Raw genomic sequence first — 22,611 nt, forward strand, 5'->3', positions numbered from 1 at the left:
CAACCTTCCTTAATCACGGCGTGTCGCCAATGTGTCCATCCATCCTTCACAATGTCCGCCGCCCCAACGCAGCTTCAATTCTTTGCCCTTTCTTCGTCTCTCTCTCTCTCTCTCTCTCTCTCTCTCTCTCTCTCTCTCTCTCTCTCTCTCTCTCTCCCCCGATTTCTCTCCCTTTCTCTCAGTATTTTCGCACCACCTCCCTGACTCCCTCTCTCTTTATCTCTCTATTTCTCACTTCATTGGGCTCAATCTCTCTCTCCCCCCCCCCCGCCGCCCCCTGTCCCCCGTTTCTCTCGGTGTCACCCCCTCCCCCCCTTAATTCCCTCTGTCTTCTCCTCCTTCTCGGCTCGAGCGGCAAAAGACGTGATCCGCGACGGCCTCCATGTTAGCATGCTATCACTAATACGCCCCCCACTCCCTCCCTCCCTCTCTCCCTCCCTGTGTGGTTGTGGTGTCCGCTGGGCCCTCTTAGCGCTTAGTGGTGCCGCTCTGGTCGGCTGGGCCCATATGCCACTCAAAAAAACAGGGCGAAAGAAAAGCAGAGCACCGGCAAAAGTGGCACGGTCCCGCCGCCAACCAGCCATGCCGCTGCGGCGATAGAATGATGAGAAATCCCTTCTGGCGCTCATCGGCCCAATTAGAGCTCAAATGGAGCGATTTGTTGACACTTGCACGAGTTGTTTTGACCGGATTCTCTCAGCTTTCGAGAGTTTTTCCCCAACTTTCTTTTCATCAGAATATCACAATCGGAATCAGTGTATTTGGCCAGGCACAATTTCGCATGCAAGGAATTGGTCGGTGCATTGTTGTACAAACAAGTGGCAAATTCCACAAAGAAATATGTTTTTGCATTAATATGTGTACATGTGTTTGCGCTCTGTTTTTTATTGTGTTTATTTTGGGCCAGTCGAAAACACTTTGTGCTTTTCCGCAACACACTTCCAGAGGCGCTAGTGAATATTTTGCTTGGTGGGAGACCCCCCCCGCTCCTTTCATCCGCCATCAATTCATTAGAGCCGTTTGTTGGCCCCAGCGTGGCCCCGCGCGCGGCACTGGGTAAATCACAGCATTGCTTTCCTCTTGCTTCCACACACCTGAGTGGAAGGGCCCGGAGAGGAAGCAAAAAGGTTTCCCTCTCCTCTTTGTTTGTTTCTTTGTTTGTTCGTTTCTTTTTCTTTCTTTCTTTCTTTCTTTCTTTCTTTCTTTCGTTCTCTCTCTCTCTCTCTCTCTCTCTCTCTCTCTCTTCCTCCTCCTCCTCCTCCTCTCTCTCTCTCTCTTTTTTTTCCCAGAGGTTGTTATGATTGCTGAGAGCCGATCAATAGTCACATTGCCATTCGGGGAGAATCAAGCCCGAGCACGGCGCTGCGTGTCAGGCGCTTGTCCGGCGGTGCTCACTATCAAACACAAGCTGTTTCCTCTTCCTTTTCTCTTTTTCTTTTCCTCTGCCCTTTTAGACACCGGTGCGACAGGTCACTACTTGTCAGGCTTCCCGCCACCGCCGGGGTGTCAGACCCGCTGGTTTACCCACTCTGGCTTAGAATCTCTGTCGATTTCTCTATTCGTCTGTCTGTGTATCTCTGTCTCCATGGCGATACCTAATCCCCACCAATCCCGGAGCGGTCTAGACCTGATCGCGTTACGCCGTGTGTCATCACAGATCGCTCGCTTTGAGTGTCGCTCCGTTTTCCTGAGGTTTCTTGAGGTTTTGTTTTTAATCGTCTTTTGTCTTCAGCGGCTTTGATGTGCACCTAATGATGCACAAAGAGAGAGTGAGAGCGAGGGAGCGAGCGAGGGAAGGAGGGAGGGGGAGAGGTGGGGAAGAGAGAGACAGAGAAGGAGATTGGGGAAAGAGTTTGTGTTTGTTATTGTGTACGGGAATGTGTGTTTAAGTTGTGTGTGTCCTGATGTTGAAGTATGTGTGTGTGTGTCCACAACCAGACAAATTTTGTCTCTGGTTGTATGGATGCGTTTTCGTTAAGTTTGTATGTGTGTGCGCCTCAGCACTTCTGAATTTCTGTGTGTGTGAGTGTGTGTGTGTGTTAGTGTGTGTTTGTATTTGTGAGTGTGTGTGTGTTGCCCCCACCAGCGGTAATGAATCCAGTGGCGCTGTTGGCATGAACAGGGGCCATGCTATTAACCTCTGTGCCAGATAGTCTGATCTCACCCTGTCTGTCTGTTCCACAGGCCTAATCACACACTCTGAGCACTACACACACACACACACACACACACACACACCTACACCTCTCCTTTCTAATCAAGATCCCATTTGAAGTGAAATGTCTTCGGCGTTGTCTAATCATCTCCATTCACAGCGTTAAAAAGCTTTTTCTGTCGTGCCACGGAGCCTTTTTCGCCGCCCGCTTGCACCCCAAAAGAAAAAATACGACAGAACTGTTTCATGTTTAAATGGGCTGCTACGATTTCATTAAGGCTTTTACACACACACGCGCACGCTACGCACGCACACACGCACACACGCACACACGCACACACACACACACACACACACACACACACACAGACACACTTACACACACATCTCCACATATGCAAACAGTCCCGGAAGAAGCTCCATCTCCATTTTGATCTGATGGGACCATAACGTGGTGATTACACAACAGCGGAGCCCCCCCAGGCAGCAGCGTGTCCTCCCAGACGTAAATCACCACGACTTTTACTCCCATCGCTCCCGCTGAGGTGAATTGGTCCTGGGGAGGGCGGCAGTGAGATGTAGATGTATTTGCGTGCCAAATTACGGCGTTCTGTGTGTGTGTGTGTGTGCGTGCGTGCGTGTGTCCTTATGTGTGTGTGTGTGTGTGTGTGAGTCCCAGCCTCCATATGTAATCCTTAGAGGAGGGAGTAGCACCTGGCGCTGTCTGTAGTCATAACAAATGACAAGCAGGGATTAAGGGTACATTTGTATCTGTGCCAGCGTGTCGCCCCCCCATTGGAGCAGTCGAGCCAGTTAGTCGCTCAGTTCTTCAACTCAGCCCCGGCCAATCCATTTGCGCACACCACCACCCCCCCACCCCCCATTAGCGCTACGTCTCGGGACCGTAAAGAACACACACCTCCGCCCATCTGCGAGCTGTCCACGAGGGAGATAATGGAGAGTTTGGGGGGGGGGGGGGGTTGGCAAGGCGGGGGATATAACAGTTGTTGGAGTTCATTAGGAAGCGAGGGGGAGGAGGGGGAGGAGGGGGTGTCCTCTTGCCTCATCCCGCTCGCCCGCACTCACTCTCAGCAAAATGAAGGGCTATTAGCCCCGGGAGCAGGAGACTCTGATTGATTGGAAATCAGACAGAGGCAATTTGGGTGGTATGTTTTGAAGAAGTTTTTTATTTGTGGGGGGGGGGGCGACAACATTCTTGATTCGGTCGAAGATTGTGTGGGCTTGGAGATCACCGACTCTCAGTGTGATGAGAACTGAATGAGGGTGTGAGTATCGTATCTGTTTTTCTTTTTTTCTTTTTAAGGAAAATCTGTATGGCTCTGGCATTTGCCCAATTGTTCTATTTGAGTCCTAACTATGGCTGGCGAAGCAAGCGCTACAGTCCATCCAGCTGTAACATTCCACTAATGCTACTGTCCAAGCGCATAACCGATGATGAGACTGTGCGACTGCTATGAATATACTGAGAGCTTCCCGTTTTAGGAAAACACGTCCATCATAGTTTTTCAAAGGCTGCTGCGATTGCCCTGTGACTTTCTGTTCAAGCCTCATGAGAGGACGCAGCCGGCTCAATTCTGAAGCAGTCAGCAAAACAATGGTCTCTACTTGTCAGGACTGTCAGACACGCTGGGAAAAGGGCCCTGGGTCCGAAATAGTGAACCTAGCCTTTAACTGAGGCTGGCAGCAGAGCAAGGTCTGTATGGTGCTGCCCCACAGACCTTGTTCTGCTGCCAGCGGCAGAGAGACAAGCCATTTAAGAATTTGCTCCAACTCGACTGGCTCCTCCTTGATGGCTTCTTTCTTGCAGCAACACAAACCCTGTGGCAGATGTGACGGGGCCCTTCGTTGTGCTCATCACCTGTGTGTTTTTCTCCACCAGGTGGGACCTTATGGCCCGCAGGGGATTGGGGGCTACAGCCAGCAGCAGCAGCAGCAGCAGCAGCAGCAGCAAGGCACCCCTTCTTACTTCAGCACCCCCCAGCAGACCCCCCCAGGACCCTCCCAGAGCCCCTACCTCCCACAGCCCCGACCTCAACCACAACAGGTAACACACGCAGAAGCACTGTGTATATGACTAATGAAGTTTTTTTAGATCTTTGGGTTTGATATGGATTTTAAAGTCAATGATACAGTCTTATATAATATAGGATATACAGTACTAGGATCATGTACATTAAAAATGTTCCACCACAGGAACCATTTCAGGAACCAGGAACTTAGTTCCCGCTACTTAGGAACTCAGGGCTGTTAGTTCTGAGATCAGGCATTTTCGGGCCGCGGTAACTTTTCCTAGTTCTAGGAAGAGGTGGAGGACCCCACCTTTTTTCCGGTCCGCACTGCAGGAACTGGGAACGATCGTAGTTCTTAGAATGCCGTTTTGGGGGGGACTTTAGCTCTTACTTCAGGGCGGATACTTTCCAGCACAAGAGGAACCTTCATGGCGTAAGTGCACCGTGATTGGTCCAGACCTAAGTGCACTTTGATTGATCGTGAACACAAGAGCTAATGCAGCACTGGCGACCGCCATATGTAAAAACCCTATAAAGCTGTCTTTATTTACACCCAATTTATTTCCAAAACATTAACACATACATCTGAAAAAAACAGCTCCCCTCCACCCCGATCTCGCTGCTTCCCGGGCCTCACACCTCCTTTCCCGTCCACCTCCCTCACCCCTGGCTGGACCCCTCAACCCGGGCGGACTGTGCTCAGCATGCTCTGGTCGAGTCACACCGCTCTGGGCGGGGACCAGCCCACGTATACGGCACCCATAAAAAAAGAACCAATAAAAATTAAAAACAATAAAAATTGTGTTTTTATTGTAGTTGTATTTAGGTTATTTTATTTTCCGACGTTTACTAACGTTACGCCGGCAGTGCAGTGGTGCCCTTGCCTTACGTGCCCTAAGTAAACTTTTAAATTATGGATTGTACATCTAATATGAGGGAAGATTCAGCAACTGGATTGCTTATTCCTTATTACCAGATTTTGGTGTACTGATAAGGTGAAATCAGTGAAATGTACGGAGTAAATAGGTAACACGGAACCTGGAACTCGTGCTGAAACCCCATTGGCTGATGTCACTTCAGAGTTTCTACCGGCTGTGCGAATGCAGCCAGAAAGAAAGCCCTTGAAGGTTTAGTTCTCGGGGGAGCTCCCCAGTCCCCATTTCCCCTCAGGGAGTCCTGTTTGCTCCGGAAACATCTATTTGTTCCACTTGGATAGTTCATGGTCCCAAAAAAACTCCCAGAAAGAACCGCACTGCATGGTTCCTATACTGTAGATATGGTGGAAAAGCAACCAAGAAGTCTTTTAGGGACTGCCGTGGTTCCTGTTTGAGAAGGTTCCAGGAACTAAATGGTTCCTTGTTTATGTCCCGTGGGCGCTTGGACAAGAGGCATCTGGACGTGTTGTGTGTGTCGTAGGTGAGAGTGGAGGGATTATTTTAAGAGATGGACTTGTGTGTGTGTGTGTGTGTGTGTGTGAGTGATAGTGTATCTGTAGCTGAGTGTCCTGCAGCAAGCCTTTGGGTGGCATCAGCCTCTTACATTATACAGCTTTTTAGATTTTTCCACTTTATTCCTTATTTTTTGGGCATTTTCTTTTGAAGTTCACATTATTCCCTCACATAATTCATGAGGGTTATTTTTGGGGTTTCTCTGTAAGCGTGTCCTCTCCTATCTCCCTCGTGTCTCTTTACACACACACACACACACACACACACACACACACACACACACACACACACACACACACACACACGTGCACACACACATGCATTCCTGCAGTCGGGCCATATGCATGCTCTTTCGGCGTACAGACACATAAATCCCGAGCACATAGACGCACATGAACTTGCCAGTACAGAGCTGAACATACAGAGCAGCGGCCTCCCGATGCCAAGTTCTGACACGGCGTTTCAGAGCTCTCTCTCTCCATCGGGGGGGAGGGAGGCTGGGCTGCAGTGGAGTCTGCCCATGTGTCTCCCATTGGCCCCTCGGCCAGAGGAATCCTTTCGTCTCTGGCTCGCCGGTGCAGCCGGAGACAAGGACGCGGCATGACGCTGCACAACAAAACCAAACGAACACAACAGAACAATGACAACAACAACAACAACAACAATAACAATCACCAACACACAACACAGTGAGACAGAGTGTACTGTAGGGGATGGTATCTCAGGAGGTAGAGCTGGTAGTCTAGTAATCTAAAGGTTGCTGGTTCTATCCCAGGCTCCTCCTGCTAGCATGCTGTAGTGTCCTTGAGAAAGACACTTAACGCCTAATTGCTCCTGATGGCTGCGTCCGTCGGTGTTTGAATAATTGTAAGCCGCTGTAATACAGAACAGGAACAGGAAGAGTGGGAAAGGACAGGACAGGGTCAGTGTTTTTCAATCTGAATTTTAAAGAATTATCTTTTGCAGTTATGCCATGTTGGAAATCAACTGTTGACGAGGCTAAAAATCACTTCAGATATCAACACTCTATGCTGTCTTATTTTTTAACCTTTTGTGTTTTGCTGTGGCGATGATTGATGATTGAGACAGGTGCTTTCCAACAACATAATAATGTAATTATTATGTAATAACTAAGTCATAATGCAACAACTTCCCAATAACATGATAACATATTTGCAGTTATTAGCATAATAATTCTTAAATTTCTCATGAATGTAAAAATAATTATTTAATAATATTATTTAATAATCATCATTTAAAAAAATGGTGTAACCTACTGCAGCACATCTTTAATAATATGTAAAAAATATGTGTTTATATTCAGATTTTATTGAGCAATGAGCTCTGATGAGAAACCAAAGAGTTATATTACAATTATATTGTTTATTGTAATATAACTAATATATAACAAATATAATTAATTGCAATTAATTATGTAACTATCATTATATCATATTATTTTACTGAATAAAACCTGCTCTGAGATTTAGTAGTATCATATAAGTATCATAAAGCTTAAATGGTTAACATAATTATTATTTAGAATTTGGACTAAGTTAAGCTATTAAGTTAAGCTATTATGTTTTTATTTTATTTTATCCATTAATATAATAACACCTATGAATATAAAAATTGTGACATTAATGCCATAATTACAACATACTATTCATTATGTAACTTTTGAAATTTATTTGCTGTATTAACCTTAATTATTAACCCGCTAACATTTTTACTTTTTATTGCGTACTACTCCTTACAACACTGAGCACTCTGACACAAAAAATAAGAACATGGAGAGAGAAAAAAAAGAAGAAAACTCACCGGGAAAAAAGGGAAAAATCATTACTTTCACAGCAGAGATTTTTAAGCCGGGGCTGAAAGACTCCAGGCTTTAGCACCCCAGAATGAAGTTCATATGCAGATTGTGAGAAGAGGGGATCAGCTCCACAGGCAGATTTGACAGTTTGTAAAAGCAGTGCTGTGGATTTTATCAGTTTCACAGAGACTCGTGCGACAGCTGGTTTCACCCAAACGCTCCGACACCGTACCGTTTATTCCCAAACCGTGCCATTTTAACCTTCTGGATCCTGTGTTTCCTGGTTTGTACTGTATTTAAGGTTCATTATTGCATTATGCATATATATGACTAGGAAGTGTCGGCTTGTACACAAGTGTGCTACAAAAGCGAGAATAATGAGGATTGAGGATATTTCCACTGAATAATTGATTTTTTGTGCCATTGGTGTTTTTATGTATTTTTCAGGCTCGTCCACAGGCAGGGAACGATTTCTTACTTCCAAATAGTGTTTTTATTGTCTCAAAAGCTGCTTTCACACATGCACTGCAACCCGGAAATTATCTAGACATTACCCGGAGGAGCTATACGCGTGAACGCAGATTTCTGGATCATTTGGACCGGACATTATAAAGACTATACCCAGCCAGCACCCTGGTAGGTATATGTCTGTGTAATGTCCGAATGAGCAGTATGTGTGAACACAGCAGGTAATTGTCCGGCGCATTCACAGAAAGCGAGTGGGCGTGTTGCGTGTTGATGACATCTCTATCATGCGGTGGTCATCAACACGCCCACTCGCCGATGGTGAAAGAAGGGTCATTTATCGCCATAACATTTGAGGATGAAGAAGAAGAAGAAGAAGAAGAAGAAGAAGACGATAATATAAGTTTCTATAATATTTTATATATATATATATAAATATATATATATATATCCTAGCCTAAACCAAACAGAGTATTTCCAGTAAGTGTGAATGCATCTCACACGGACATCTCAGGTTGTGTGCTCCATGTGTGAAAGGGTAATTCTGGACAATGTCCGGACCTGATTATCTGGACATTGTCCAGGGTTCATGTGTGAAAAGAGCTATAGCGTACCGTGTGTGGCTGCCTCCCTTTTACACCTAAATTACATCTGAGCCTTTTTAGGTGCTAGCCTCACACTTTATTCTGGGGTGTTTTTCAATAAAATGAAAAGGAGGGTATTTCATCATTATTTAGTTCCAGGGCACGGTTACAAAAACACATGACTTGCTTTTGGGATCGAGGGTGTGAGCTGTACAGAGCTGTCTTCCACCTCCAGTATGACTTTCATTTTGAGCTTTTTCATGTTTTCTTTTCTCAGGCATTTCCACATTCACCGCCACACTTTATTTAAATACACATAACTCATCTTCGCACTATAGGTACAAAATAATTCACGCTCTTGTTAAAATGCTATTTGGCAAGAAATATGATCATCCAAGCTGGCACGCCCCCTCACACTCTCTGTTCCTCCTCTTTACCACTGAGATGCTAGAAAGTCTATCGAGTGACTTACCTGTGTCAAAGATTCTCCAAAAACTCTTTGATTCTCTGTTATTAGGGCAAACTAGCAACAGAGTGTTTGTGAGAATCTGCTTAATTTATCACTGGTTGCCATGGTGGTGCTCTTGCTTGACGTCCCAGTTATTAATCAAACTCACATTTTCCATTTTGAGAGGGCTTAATGGGGAAAGTGTGACGTGACGGTAGCTTTTAAAAGGCATTTAGTATTCTTTATTTGTCTCTGCATCCATCCAAGATTCCCTATAGGTTTCCTTCCCATATGCCTTATCATCGGTGATATCTGAAGGGTCCCATTAGTGCTGGAAAGGATATCAGATCCATCTTATGATGATATGTTGTTACCATAGGAAACAAGTGAACTCATATTTGTCGCAGATTTCGATCTAGATCTTGGATTGCAGCATTCATCTTTGGCCCATCATTCCCATGAACTTGCTCGTAGACCAGTGCATCCCAACCCAGTCCTCACAAACCCTGGTTTGAACATATTTTTGATCTTCAGCGAGAACAAGGTAGCAGGAAATACAAAGCCACCCAAGCGGACGAATCGAAGTTCCTGCGATCTTGGCTCAGCAGTTAGATCTTTGGGGTGGGGTACGTGAGCTATGATGGAAGTTCCCGTGGGCTGCGCTGGGGCCTTTACCTGAGGTGTTGGTTCTTGGACGCAGGACAATAAATCAGGCTTCAGAGGACTGGCAAGAGATGGAGGGACACCCTTTAAAACGATCCGTTCATCCGTCCAAATCCTTCATCTGCTTCGTCACTGTTGCACGCATTAGTCCACATACATCCTCTTCGTGCGAGCAAGAGAATGAGCTTTGTCCATGTGCTCTTCTGGGGGGGTGTATCGATACTTCAATACTGTGAAAAAATTGAAAATATTGGGGTTCGATATTCGATATTATCGAATATCAGCCGTATCTGTTCGTATCCAATCGAGGGAAAGTCTCCATAATAATCGAAAAAGTAATGATAGCAATTCCTCCTTGTTAAAGAAAAATATGACGCTGTTCAGTGGACTTTGTGGTGTGTCTTAAATTTTTAGAAATGTGAAAAAGAGAGCAGCACGGACTTACAAAGATGCATTAAGAGTACAGATGGGTGGTTGGCGTGTCGGGCACTTTGTACTATATGCTATTGTCTAGTGTCATTTTCCATTTATTTAAATAACAAACTGTCCGAGAGCTGAGCTCTTTGACATTTATTCATTTTTGTTATTCTTTTGGTTACAAAACGGTGACCTTCTGAAGAAAGCAGGTCTCTCTGCCTCATGTCGGGTTCCAAGGGTGAACCTCTGCTTGGCAATTCAACTGTTAAACACTGGAGTCAATCACAAACAGGAGATTTGTTGTTCATTCAGCTCGCTGCTCTCATTTCTTTCTTTCGCCACTGAGCTAGTGTGAACGCACGCATGACTGCACCATGGCGTGTGTGTGTGTGTGTGTGTGTGTGTGTGTGTGTGTGTGTGTGTGTGTGTGTGTGTGTCTGCACGTGTGTGTGTGTGCACATATACGCGCGCGTCCGGGTGTACACACTAATCAGCTGATGGTGCCGTGGTAATTTAGAGCTGTGAAAAGGTCAAGCCGTGACCTTTGCCTGTTGTTCGGAGGCTGAAAGGAGACATGATGCGAGCCTCACGGAGCGCATTACCCGCACCGCCTGATGTAGGTGCGTGCACGGCCACGGAACGCGCACACAGATTAGGACGTCGTTGTGGTTTTGACCACTGTTTTCTGACCTCGCCATTACTCCAAGGAACACAAGCTGAAAAGTTCCCTTTATTTATTTTTTTTCCCATCCGTCTCCCGGCTCTTTCTACGGCCCTCCCCTCTGCAGCCCCACCCGCCCACTTCCTCTCCAGACCCATTAACCCCAGCCAAAGGATGTCTTCCAGCTGATGGAACCATTCCAGCTCCCTCTGACACCGTATTTGCTCTAAAACTAGACCGCTATTAGCTTGGTTTTGTAACGAATCGAAGTGAAAAGGCGCTTTTTATCCTCTCTCTCTTTGAGAGCGCTGCTCCGCCGCGACCTCTCCGCGTCTGACTGTAGGACACATGGGGAGGCTTAAATGACTTTTTCCAAGACATTGAGGCTGTTGCCGAGGGGAGGGAGAGAGAGCGAGAGATGTGGGAGCAGTTTTTCCAAAACAACATTTGGAAAGTGTTGGTTGGGTGAGGTGGTTTCAGAGAGTTTCAAACCTTTGACATCCTTTACATTTATCTAAATGTCGGTCAAGGGTGTGTGTGTGTGTGTGTGTGTGTGCATGTTTATGTGTGCGTATGTGTATGTTTGCCTGGCCCTTTACCTTTTGGAGTGGCCAAGTTGAAAATGGTGTATCATGGATTATTTATGAACAAATGAAAGCGTTTTTTCTCTTACTTTCCTTTATACCTCAACCCCTCCGTCTCCTTCAGACCCCCAAGTTCTCCGACCAGCTCTGTTATGACTCACGCACCAGATCCAGAACCACGAACCTCTTTATTATCGCCAGGAACATTTACATATACGAGGAATTTCTAACTCCTTACATATAAAGAAAACACATACACATAAAAAAATCAAAGCTTATCAGTCAAATAATTATAGAATAAAATAGGATAAAAAAAGGGAAATAAAATAAAAATATACAAATAGCCAAAAATACAAAACATAAATGGTCAGATATTTAAGACATACAAATACAGTATACAAATGCGATACAATGCACAAAATAAATTATTCTCATGGTAGAATTATGAATAATTTTTAATTATTTTAAAACTAAAATTATTATCATAGTTATAATTAAAATTTTAATAATTACTATGTGCTAACTATCTTATTACATTATGTACAGTGTGTAACACCAGTGTTATTGCACAAGTTTTGTGTGTGTGTGCGTGCGTGCATGTGAATAAGTGAGTGAGAGGGGTCTTTGAATTACCTCCTGATACTCGTATTAATGTTCGGACAGCATGTGCGTCTGAACAAAATAAATTCCGTGTTAGCGTGGAAGATGGAGCCCTTTCGATTTCTTTTAAATCCCAGTTATTCTCCTCAAATGCAATATCAGGTGGCAGTGGTGCACCGCCAAAAACCCTAACCCCCCCCCCGTCCTGTCCCGTCCCGCCCCGCCCCGCCTAAACCACCTGAGTAAATACATCCTACATAATAACATTATGGAGCTGGGTTCCTCCAAAGACAGGAATATGAGGCCGCGTGAGCCTCGTCGTGACCATTGGCCGGGGCGGCTTGTAACCGCACCCGTAACGTTCCGCTCCTCACCTCGCACTGGGTACACCGAAACCACGGGAACGACGGAACATAAATTTGAAAGGGTTTCCTCTTATTTTTTACGGCGTCTTTTTACTTTACAAGGTTGTATAAAGTGGAGGGTGGCATGACACAGCGGTCGGAGTCGGCAATATCAGCCACGGAGAGAGTTATAAGACAGCAAATGTACTTTGCATTTATCGGATGTGGACAAGTTTTATGGAGCTATTTAGTGAGAAAGAAATACGCAATATACTATACTGCACGAGTCATCACAGGTGTTATTGTATTGGTTATATAGAATTTATTCCCACGAATGAAGAATAATATTACAAAGAGGTTGCCAGGCGGATTGACATGTGGTAGGCTACTGTTCCATTTCAAGACCTCGGCAGACAGTCGTCATAGAATCCGCAGGTTTCCTCCGTTACTGTGTTAAAAGTGCTTTTGGAGGTTGGAGTAATTGTCGAGGTGAAGGACGCCCAACTGTACGGTCTCCCAGAACCACAAAGTGAGTCAACACCGCTCCCCTGTTCACAGCGGGACATAATAAGACAAAAAAAAAAAAAATGTCACGATCAGTAAATAGATCCACTTTCCCATAAATCATAGAAATTCAATCAAGGGTGTTTTTTGTTTTTTTGTTTTTTTTGGCTTCGCAGAAACACACAAGCTTTTTTTTTTTTTTTTTTTCTGTCACAGCTGTGGGTGCTGCAGGTACAAAAGCTGCGATTCGCTGAACAAAGGCAGCGAGGCCAGAGGAGCGGCCCCGTCAGGCTCCATATTAAAATTCACTTTTGGGCTGTCATCTGCGAAAACGATTTCCTCCAGACTTTAGCTTTTTTTTTTTTTTTTTTTAAACCATACTTGGTGTTAACAACTTAGCCATTTCCCTTTTCTCCTTGAGACTGGTCTCCGTAGGAATACGGAAGCGAGCTCTAAGCTGATTGGATGGGACAATTTGGATTACCGGGAGGAACTACTTGGAGAGAGGATCTTTACGTTTCCATCCCGCTTTTGCCCAAATTTTTAAACCAAATGCATATAACAGTAAGAGTTAGATTAACCTTATATAGAAATTAGTACTATTACTACTGGTAGTAAAAGGGGATGGACGAGATAGAGGTAGAGTAGAGAAGAGTAAAGGAGGATAGGGATCCTTCTGGGATAGAGGTAGAGAAGAGTAAAGGGGAATAGGGATCGTCATGGGATAGAGGTAGAGAAGAGTACACACCAGAGAGCGACGGACAAAGCAGCAGAGCGCACAGAGCGGCGCACGGACAAAGCCCATTCACTTGTGCATCACAGGGATGTTGCTAGGATTCAAAGACATCGGGGGCTTAGCCCAAGCAGACCATGCCGCTCTGGGCACTCTGTTGGGTGGGAGGGGGTTCGATCAACGATATATTATTTTCAAGGGCTTTAATGCATGATGGGAATGACAGATGAATTGATACGGGGCTCTTTTATTATTATTCTTATTTTGAAAAAATTAGATCCAGGGCTATTTGGGATCGGTGGATAATCAAGCCCCGGACACCCACCCCTAACAACGCCACGAAGAGGATGTGTTTGGACATATGCGCGCAACATTTTAATAGAAAATTATACATTTCTGCTGAAACACTGCATTTGTTTTTTCAAATGTAATTTTCAGATTCAAACGTCATCTTTTTTCTTTTTACAATACAATATCGAAACCGGTGTTTGACAGCGCTGGTTTTCGTTCAGTAAAGGTGTCAATGTCTCCACTCACACTGACTGTCCACGCAGAGTTTACTTGTACCAGATTTTCAGGTACAGGTAGTCTTCCACTATCCTATCACGCTTTGCACGCCGCTCCGAGTGCATGCACACTTGAGCCTAATCGCATAATTCCTCTCAAAATGGATGTTGTTTGGACACTATTGTTCGAACCATAAAGCGAGCGGTCGCCAGCGGGAGCAATCAATTTCGATTTTGTTCGGCAATTTGTTCCGTGCGGTGGCTCTTTTGACTGGCTGTTGGGAGGATACAATGTCTATTGTGATTTTTGAACGCTCCATTAAAAAAAAAAAAAAAAAAAGGCATAACTTTAGTTTGGTGAATCACTCCAGCATCTTCATTAAGTGTCATTACGTTGGTTTGAATTTTGTCCAACTTTGTGTGTTTCACTTCTACTTGCCGTTTCCAGTTCCCCAACCTCCAGAGCGACATTGTGTTTGCCAAGCCAGTCGAGCCCCCCCACCCCCGCACCCCCCACCCCCTGCCTGTCGCTTGACGACTCGGGGGTTAATTAAAAGCCTCTCGTCCCTCTCTCGCCGGCGTGCCCTTGGCTCTATCATCCCCCCGCCATATACTCGCTCCGTTGCCTCAATCAAGGCACCTTGTGCCTCCCCCGCCTCAAATGCACTCGTCCCAATGTGGACATGGGGGAGCAAGGGGGGGGGGGGTCACGGGAGAGCGGTAAAAAAGAAAGAGAGACAGAAAAGAAACGAGCTTGGGGGTGAGGCGCAGAGGAACGCTTTGGAGAGTGAATGGGAGTGCGGGGGGGGGGGGGGGGGGGGAGCGCCAGGCGAGGCGATATCCAAAGTTCAGTGTCATTAATTGGTCAGCATTTCAATACAGAGCGAGGAACACTGTTAATTAACAGGATCATTAAAGGGCTGCTGGGAAAGGGAGGGGGGCGGAGGCGAAAAGTAGAAAGGGCTGCGGAAATGGAGGGCATATGGTGGAGGGAGGAAGGGAGGGAGGGCGGGAGACCATGCACAGGGCGAGATAAGAGAGAGAAAGAGAGGGAGAGCGAGAGTGAGAGCAGTCCACGGGTAAAGGTCTGGCAGCGGTAATTTGTGGCGAGCCGCGTTAATTGTCATAACCTTTAAAATGGCAGAGTTTATCTGAGTCCTCTAAATGTCCCCCCGCATATCACCACGGCAACCCCCACTGTCGCTGCGCTCCCATTGGCCGCCGCCAACGAGCACTCAAGCTTGATGAGTTGTGAGGGTTGGAAAAAAAAATAGGAAATTGGAGTTATGCGTGCGTGTGTGTGTGTGTGTGTGTGTGTGTGTGTGTGTGTGTGTGTGTGTGTGTGTGTGTGTGTGTGTGTGTGTGTGTGTGTGTGTGTGTGTGTGTGTGTGTGTGTGTGTGTGTTTGAGGCAGTGTTTTTTAATCTTTCTTTACCTCCACGTTGACTGACACCTACTAATTGCTCGAACAGAATCCGACTCGGCTATTTTTATTTTTTATTTTTGCGTTTTTGAGTATTAACTTTTTTATATTTTTGATTTATGTTTGTTGTGTTATTTTCAACTGCGCGTTCAACCGCGCTTCAATTCAAATGCAAATGAACGGTTTTGAATGGTGAGGAGGACAGATATAATGGCTTGGGGAGCGGGAGCGTGGGGGGGGGGGCAACAACAAAAATAAAACGTGTGTGTGTGTGTGGTGTAGTTAGCAGCATGGCACCCCGGGGGCCTCATTTAGCTGCCATTTGTTATAAATGCCACTATGTTTGTTCCTGGATCCAGTCTTCACAGACAAACATACACAACACAGAAAAGCACACACACACACAAACACACCCACACACACATTTTATAATTCCATACATAAAATATAATTCAAAGTCGAACTTGCGGCCGTATTGCCATTATTCCCTCTGCAAGGCCTGTGGGCTTTTTAGTGGAACTGCCCTTTAACTCCAAGCCAGGGCCACTGAGTTGAACAGAGTTTTGGCTCGAAAACTCCGGGAGAAGAAGCACGCCGACCGAACCCTATAATAAAATAGGATGTCAAATATTTACAATAAGGGAGTGTTTCCACTCCCTTAATAATAAGAAACAAAAAAATATATAAAATATATAAAATACAATCAAGAGATGATCATATATGCTCATACTCTAAATCATATTTGCTCAAAATAATATTTTTCCCTTTGAGTGTTTCAAACAAAAGGCAAAATATGTTGAATCACCAGAAAGAGCAGTAGGATGATTGGTATATGAATTTAAACCTACATTTTTTTATTAACCACAATTTTTATATCCATAATTTTATTTTTATTTTTAGGGTTATTGTTTATTGTATAGTATTTGTGATTTTCTTCAATTCCTTTTTTTTTTTGTATATTGTAAATTTTTTTAAACTTTATTATTATCACCTACTTGTTCTGATGTGTACTGCTTTATCAGCGCAATTTCCCTCTGGGGATGAATAAAGTCTCATCTAATCTCATTGAATATATTTAATATAGTCTCAATTCATTTTTCAGGTTCTTTACTAATAAAGGTCATTATAACATATTTTCAGAGCATCTGTGCCCAGAAATAAAATTTTTACTATTTTTGCTTGTTCGATAAAGCTAAATGATCTCTTTTGTTTCCGCTAACCACCCAAACACGTAACCTGAATCCACTAGATGATTTCACTACGATGAAATCGATAAAAAAAAAAATGAAAAAACGTATTTATCACAAACATTTATTATTACACAAGAAACACAGTATTGTTTCCCGTGTAATGATAAATACTTAAGTTCATCAATTTGTTTAAATTAGGAGATACACTGATGTACTAGAGCTCAGCGATATTGACAAAATCATGATATCTTTTGAGAAATACCCTGATATCAATCATTTGACAATGTTTTGGACAATTGGTGCTTTCATAATGTATTTACATTCAAAGAAATTGAAAGGGGACTGTCAATACATTTATTTAGTTTTCACTATTTATGTGATGTATGTGTGTGTGTGTGTGTGTGTGTGTCTATCTGCCTTTGTGGGTATAGACTGGACACACACACACACACACACACACACGGCATGAGGCCACCCGAGACAAAGTACACACAGGGAATTTTCACAGGTCGACCTGGTTTGTGGTGAGCCTGCTTGCCACCTTCATTACTCAAACACCTCCTGTCTGTATATTGGGAACCCCAGTGGCGCGAGGCCACCCAAGAGTGTGTGTGTGTGTGTGTGTGTGTGTGTGTGTGTGTGTGTGTGTGTGTGTGTGTGTGTGTCTGTGTGTCGTTCATCTCTCGTAGGTTCCCGGTGCTAAAGGTCAGAGAAATTGTCCGAATGGAATCCAGTCTGAAGGACACGATGGCACAAAAGAGCCCGCAGCGGAGGGAAACACACAGCCACACACATTCACACACACCAAATATACCACATAGCCTAAGTAAAGTCCATTCATACCATACATAGTGCCTTTCATAGCTACACACACACACACACACACACACACACACACGCACAAACACACATTCTTGAACAGTTATCAAAGTGAGGTCTGAGTAAATGCACCTGATAAGTACTGTAGGGGCGTCACGATTCTCCAAATCCATGACTCAACTCGATTTTCGATTTTAACATATGTATTTTTTTTTTTTCAGCACTGACGGCTATACGATTGTTAGACTATCAAGTCTTGATTTATAAAGAAAAACACTCAATAAGTAACTTTTATTTGAACAACGATAAATAATAACAAAAATATGAGAATATTTAAACAACAAAAGAGCTAAAAAGAGCTTTAGCAAAACTAGACTTTAGAGTAATAAACAATAAGTTATTTATTACACTACTTTTAAGTCAAACTTACCAAATTAAGCGCAGAAAATAAGGGTCTATTTTTGCGGAGTATCTGGTAGTAAAAGGCTAATTGCTACCTGTGTCTTGTATTCTACATGTACTAAAATGCGATTGGCTCGGTCCTCAGCTCTCACCTGCACATCCACATTGGAGCGGTGAAGATCCGCAGGTGGGCTGGGCAGTGTGCGCTGAGGGATGCGGCTGCAGCTCGCCCAACTCCGAACCAAGTTTGAAATCCAACGCTCGCGACGATCGATTTTTTGATTTCGAATCAGAATCGTGACACCGCTACTGATAAGGGAGGACCCATATCCTGGTTGCACTTCTAAACCAAATAATTGCCAATTTGAAGACCAGTCCTCACAGGTGAAGTAAAAAAAAACAAAAAACACAGACACACACACAGACACACACACACACACACACACACACACACACCCCCACGCACAGGCAAACATGGGTGGGCACAATTGCCCCCACCCCCTCTCCCACCGGTGATGACCATAAGCTACGGCCACGCTGTAGGAATAATCGCCCACCTTTCCAGTGTTTTTCAGTCCGGGGGTTTTGAATAAGCGCGCAGCGTTCTCAGCGCGTCTGAGATGTTCAAAATGCAACAGCCATGTTTTTTTTTTTTCTTCCAAACGCTCCCCGCTTCTCTGAAATAGATCAAAAGCTGTAAGCGTCGGGAAACATGAAACAACACCACCATTTCCATAAACAAATGTTGATTTCTCACATGACTATTTCCATAACACAGCGGAGCGCTCAGGCTCCGTCGCACCCTCCCCCTCTCTCTCTCTCTCTCTCTCTCTCTTCTCAGTCTCTCTCTTCTCTCTCTCACTCTCCTACACTCTTTCTTTCTGCCCTGCTGTAATGTTGTCGCTGCTTGCTGATTGCTTCAATTATGATTAAGTCAGTCTGACTGCTGTGCGCGCGTGTGTGTGTGTGTGTGTGTGTGTGTGTGTGTGTGTGTGTGTGTGTGTGTGTGTATTTGCATTTAGGATTCAACATCACTGACACATGAAAATGTGTGTGTATTGGTGTGTTTTTACATGTGATTCAATATTCACATCTATGGATGTTTCCGTGTGTATGTGTGTGTGTGTGTGCCATGAATCCTCCCTGATCTCCCAGTATTTATACTTGTTTTCATGTTTTATTTTTCATCTGGTCATTTCCCCATGCCGTCCCACTAACCTCCATGTCATTTCAGATCCACCCACTTCCTTTTGCTCTGCTGTCACTCCCTTCCCTTCACCTGGTTTCCCTCGCCTACAGCTCATACCCGCGTTAGTGCCTCAGTATAAATACCAGTCCATGTCCCTTTGTTCTCTGCCAGATTGTCTCTTGCCTTACACTGAGCTTTGCCGCACTCTGATTCTATGCCTGATTCCCTGAAGCCTGATTCTTTGGCTGCCAGATAAGTTTACCTTCTCGAACTGATCTCCTAGTTTTGACTCCTGCCTGTTTTTTGGAGTAAACATTGTGGACATGGATTTCTTACCTGATTCTTTTTGTGTGGTGCTTATGGGTTCACATCCGTTCGGAGTCAGTGAGGGCAACTGTGTGTGTGTGTGTGTGTGTGTGTGTGTGTGTGTGTGTGTGCTTTTTTTAAAGGCCACTCTTTTTCACATCCCTGCTGTGTGTACGCTAAATATATCTCTGACAACAACAATTACAAACAAAGAATTCAGTTTGTGAGTGTGCACTGTCACAGGGATGCACATAAACACACACACACACGCACATGCGCATGCACAGCTTTCACCGTTCCTAGGTGTCAATTTTATTTGTATTGCGATGAAATTATTCAGATTCATTAAGCGCTGGGATCTGATATTAAAATTGTTTTTGTTTACTTTTAATGCTAGAAAACAATGGAAAATAATTGACACATTCTAAGAGAAGCTGCGTAAGTTGTGTTTTCTTTAAATGACACACAAACACATTATTGGAAGCGGAGAAACAGAATGAAAAAGTACATCAACTAAAAGTTGTGGGACTCTCATGTAAACAAATAAAATGTGCCCAATGTGTTAAGAGGCAGCAGTACTGACACACACACACACACACACACACACACACACACTGGTTATAAGACACACATCGGAGACCTGACAGCAACTTCTGTGTGTGTGTGTGTGTGTGTGTGTGTGTGTGTGTGTGTGTGTGTGTGTGTGTGTGTGTGTGTGAGTGTGAGGCGGGGGTGGTGGGGTCTTCAGTTGGGTGAGAGTGGGTGGATGAGTGGAGTGTAGCAGGGGTGGGGGGGGTGGTATGTCCCTTTCTGTTAAAGATGTGCAATTAAGCTTAATTTTTAATGAATATTAATGACATTAGCATCCGATGTGCATCCGCCGAGGTGTGCGTGTGCGTGTGTGTGTGTGTGTGTGTGTGTGTGTGTGTGTGTGTGTGTGTGTGTGTGTGTGTGTGTGTGTGTGTGTGTGTGTGTGTGTGTGTGTGTGTGTGTGTGTGTGTGTGTGTGTGTGTGTTGTGTTGGGAGGGGCTCATTTGGTAGTCATGAGGAACTCATGCGGGGGGAGATGATGGATGGATGGATGGATGGGTGGATGGATGATGGACAAATGGATGAACAGATGGATGGATGGACGCTTTATCTATCTATCTATCTATAAGATTTCTATCCTAATGTGTTCCCGCCCCTAGAGAGCAACACCACACTCTCTCACTCCCTATTTCATTGTATTTGTATTTTTTTGTATTCTGTGTGTTTGTACTCCAGTTTCATAAGTCTAAAATCAATCCAGTATTGTAAACATTGTAAAAAAAAAAAAAAAAAAGAAGAAATGTTGAGACCCCCCCCCCACCAGCTGCGGGTAAAACGGGCCTGCGTTAGTATTGATCGTAAATGCACACGTGTGTGTGTGTGTGTGTGTGTGTGTGTGTGTGTGTGTGTGTGTGTGTGTGTGTGTGTGTGTGTGTGTGTGTGTGTGTGTGTGTGTGTGTGTGTCACCGGTCGTCCCATTCCTCTCACATCTAATATTATGCCGTCTCTCCGTGCAGCTGTCTAACACCATTTAGCTCAGTCTGATTTCCTGCGTTCCGTCATGTACTTCAAACACCCCCCCGCGCCACCCCCCACCACTCCTACTACGCCAAGATGAAGTCTTTTGAAAAGCAAAGATGATGAATGAGTGTGTGTGTGTGCGTGTGCGTGTGCGTGTGCGTGTGTGTGTGTGTGTGTGTGTTGTGTGTGTGTGAAGACAGGATTAGCTGTGGCCCGAGGCTTAAGGTATGGAATGGAGTGTATTTTAGTGGCTTCTAAATTAGCTGGGAAATGGGATTTTTTTTTGAAACAACGGGGCCAGGGATGAAAAGCTGAAGGACAAAAAAAAAATAAAGAAGGAAAATGAAAAGACGCACTCGACACATTCCTCTGTTCTCCGCTCTGATGCTCTCCCTCTCTCTCGCTCTCGCTCTCTCTCTCTCTCTCTCTCTCTCCATCTTTTTTTATTTTTTTCCTCGCCTCTTTTTCTTTCAGCTTCATCTCTCTTTCTACGTCTTCCTTTGTCTCTCTCTCTCTCTCTCTCTCTCTCTCTCTCTCTCTCTCTCTCTCTCACCCATTTCCCGCATCAACCTCCTCGCTCTCCTCCTCCTCCGCCTTCCCCTCTCGCTCTCCGTCTCTGTCCATTGAAGACAGGATGGAGGGGCCGATGATGTAAGCGTGAGTGTAAACAGTAGTACGTGGCTAACCTCAGTTTGACCCACTTAGAACGGAAATCCCCTCGAGTGCATACACACACACACACACACACACGGGCGCGCGCACACACTGGAACACACACACACACACACACACAAATATACACACTCTCAGAAAAAGTACAGTAAATATTTGATCTATGTCTGCGGCCACTACTCCTCAGATTCGCTGTTTGCACAGTCGTTGCTCCGTGTGCGTGCCCTTTGTTCGTTTGTATGTTTCATTGTGCACGGTTGTGTGTGTGTGCGTGTGTGTGTGTGTGTGTGTGTGTGTGTGTGTGTGTGTGTTTGTGTGCGTGTGTATTTGTGTGTGTGTGTGTGTGTGTGTGCGTGTGTGTGTGTGTGTGTGCGCGCGCGTCTGTGTGTGCACGCGCGTCTGTGTGTGTGTGTGTGTGTGTGTGTGTGTGTGTGTGTGTGTGTGTGTGTGCGCGCACTTATGCCTATTTGGGCTCTGAGCACCTGTGGAGATTCCGTTTCAGACAAAAGGCTTGTGACCACATAGTCAAAAGCCCTCCCATTGATAAAAACCTTGGTATTGATTGATTAATATTCTTCAAATCTGGAGATCTGGGGGGCATTTTCAAAACGGATGTAAGGAACATATTTCATGTTCACACATTCATGTTCCATGGTGCATGAACCTGCTGTCCTGTCTATCTTCTGCTGCATTAGCCGGTGCGACTGCGACGTGATGTTTTATCGCCGGCGATATTTCCCGATCCCGCCCCGGCCGGGGTGTCGCCAGAGTGAGATGCAGCGTAGTTACAAAAGTTTGCGATGTAAAAATACGTCAATATACATTGTGAAGCAAAAAAAAAGCTATTGTGTGACGCCGCCTAGTGTGGTTCCAACGACTTGGTGCGCTGTTGTGCAAAGAATTACAAAGCAGAATAAGAACTGTGAATCAACACAGTCGACGCTGTTGAACTACTGAATCATGGCGATATGATCATTCATCATTTAAAGCAACATTTTGTGAAATGACATTTTTCACATGCTCCCCAATCAATGTATGAGGCGTATCTTGCGGAGCTAGACAACTCGATGGCGCCACGCGTTTCCACGCCCTTATGGGCTGG

General features: G+C 44.8%; 1 protein-coding gene across 1 annotated transcript in view; it reads left to right on the forward strand.

Annotated features, from left to right (window-relative positions):
* The window catches only part of LOC307238897 (AT-rich interactive domain-containing protein 1B-like), a gene marked incomplete at its 5' end in the record, with an annotated part of 172,065 nt that overhangs the window by 39,793 nt on the left and 109,661 nt on the right, over nucleotides 1–22,611 (forward strand). Inside the window, 1 exon segment of the mRNA XM_080012051.1 lies at nucleotides 4,056–4,220. Coding sequence (XP_079868177.1) covers nucleotides 4,056–4,220 — 165 coding nt within the window.

Source organism: Zeus faber (genome assembly GCF_960531495.2).
Source record: "Zeus faber genome assembly, chromosome: 13".
In the NCBI taxonomy this organism is placed as follows: domain Eukaryota; kingdom Metazoa; phylum Chordata; class Actinopteri; order Zeiformes; family Zeidae; genus Zeus; species Zeus faber.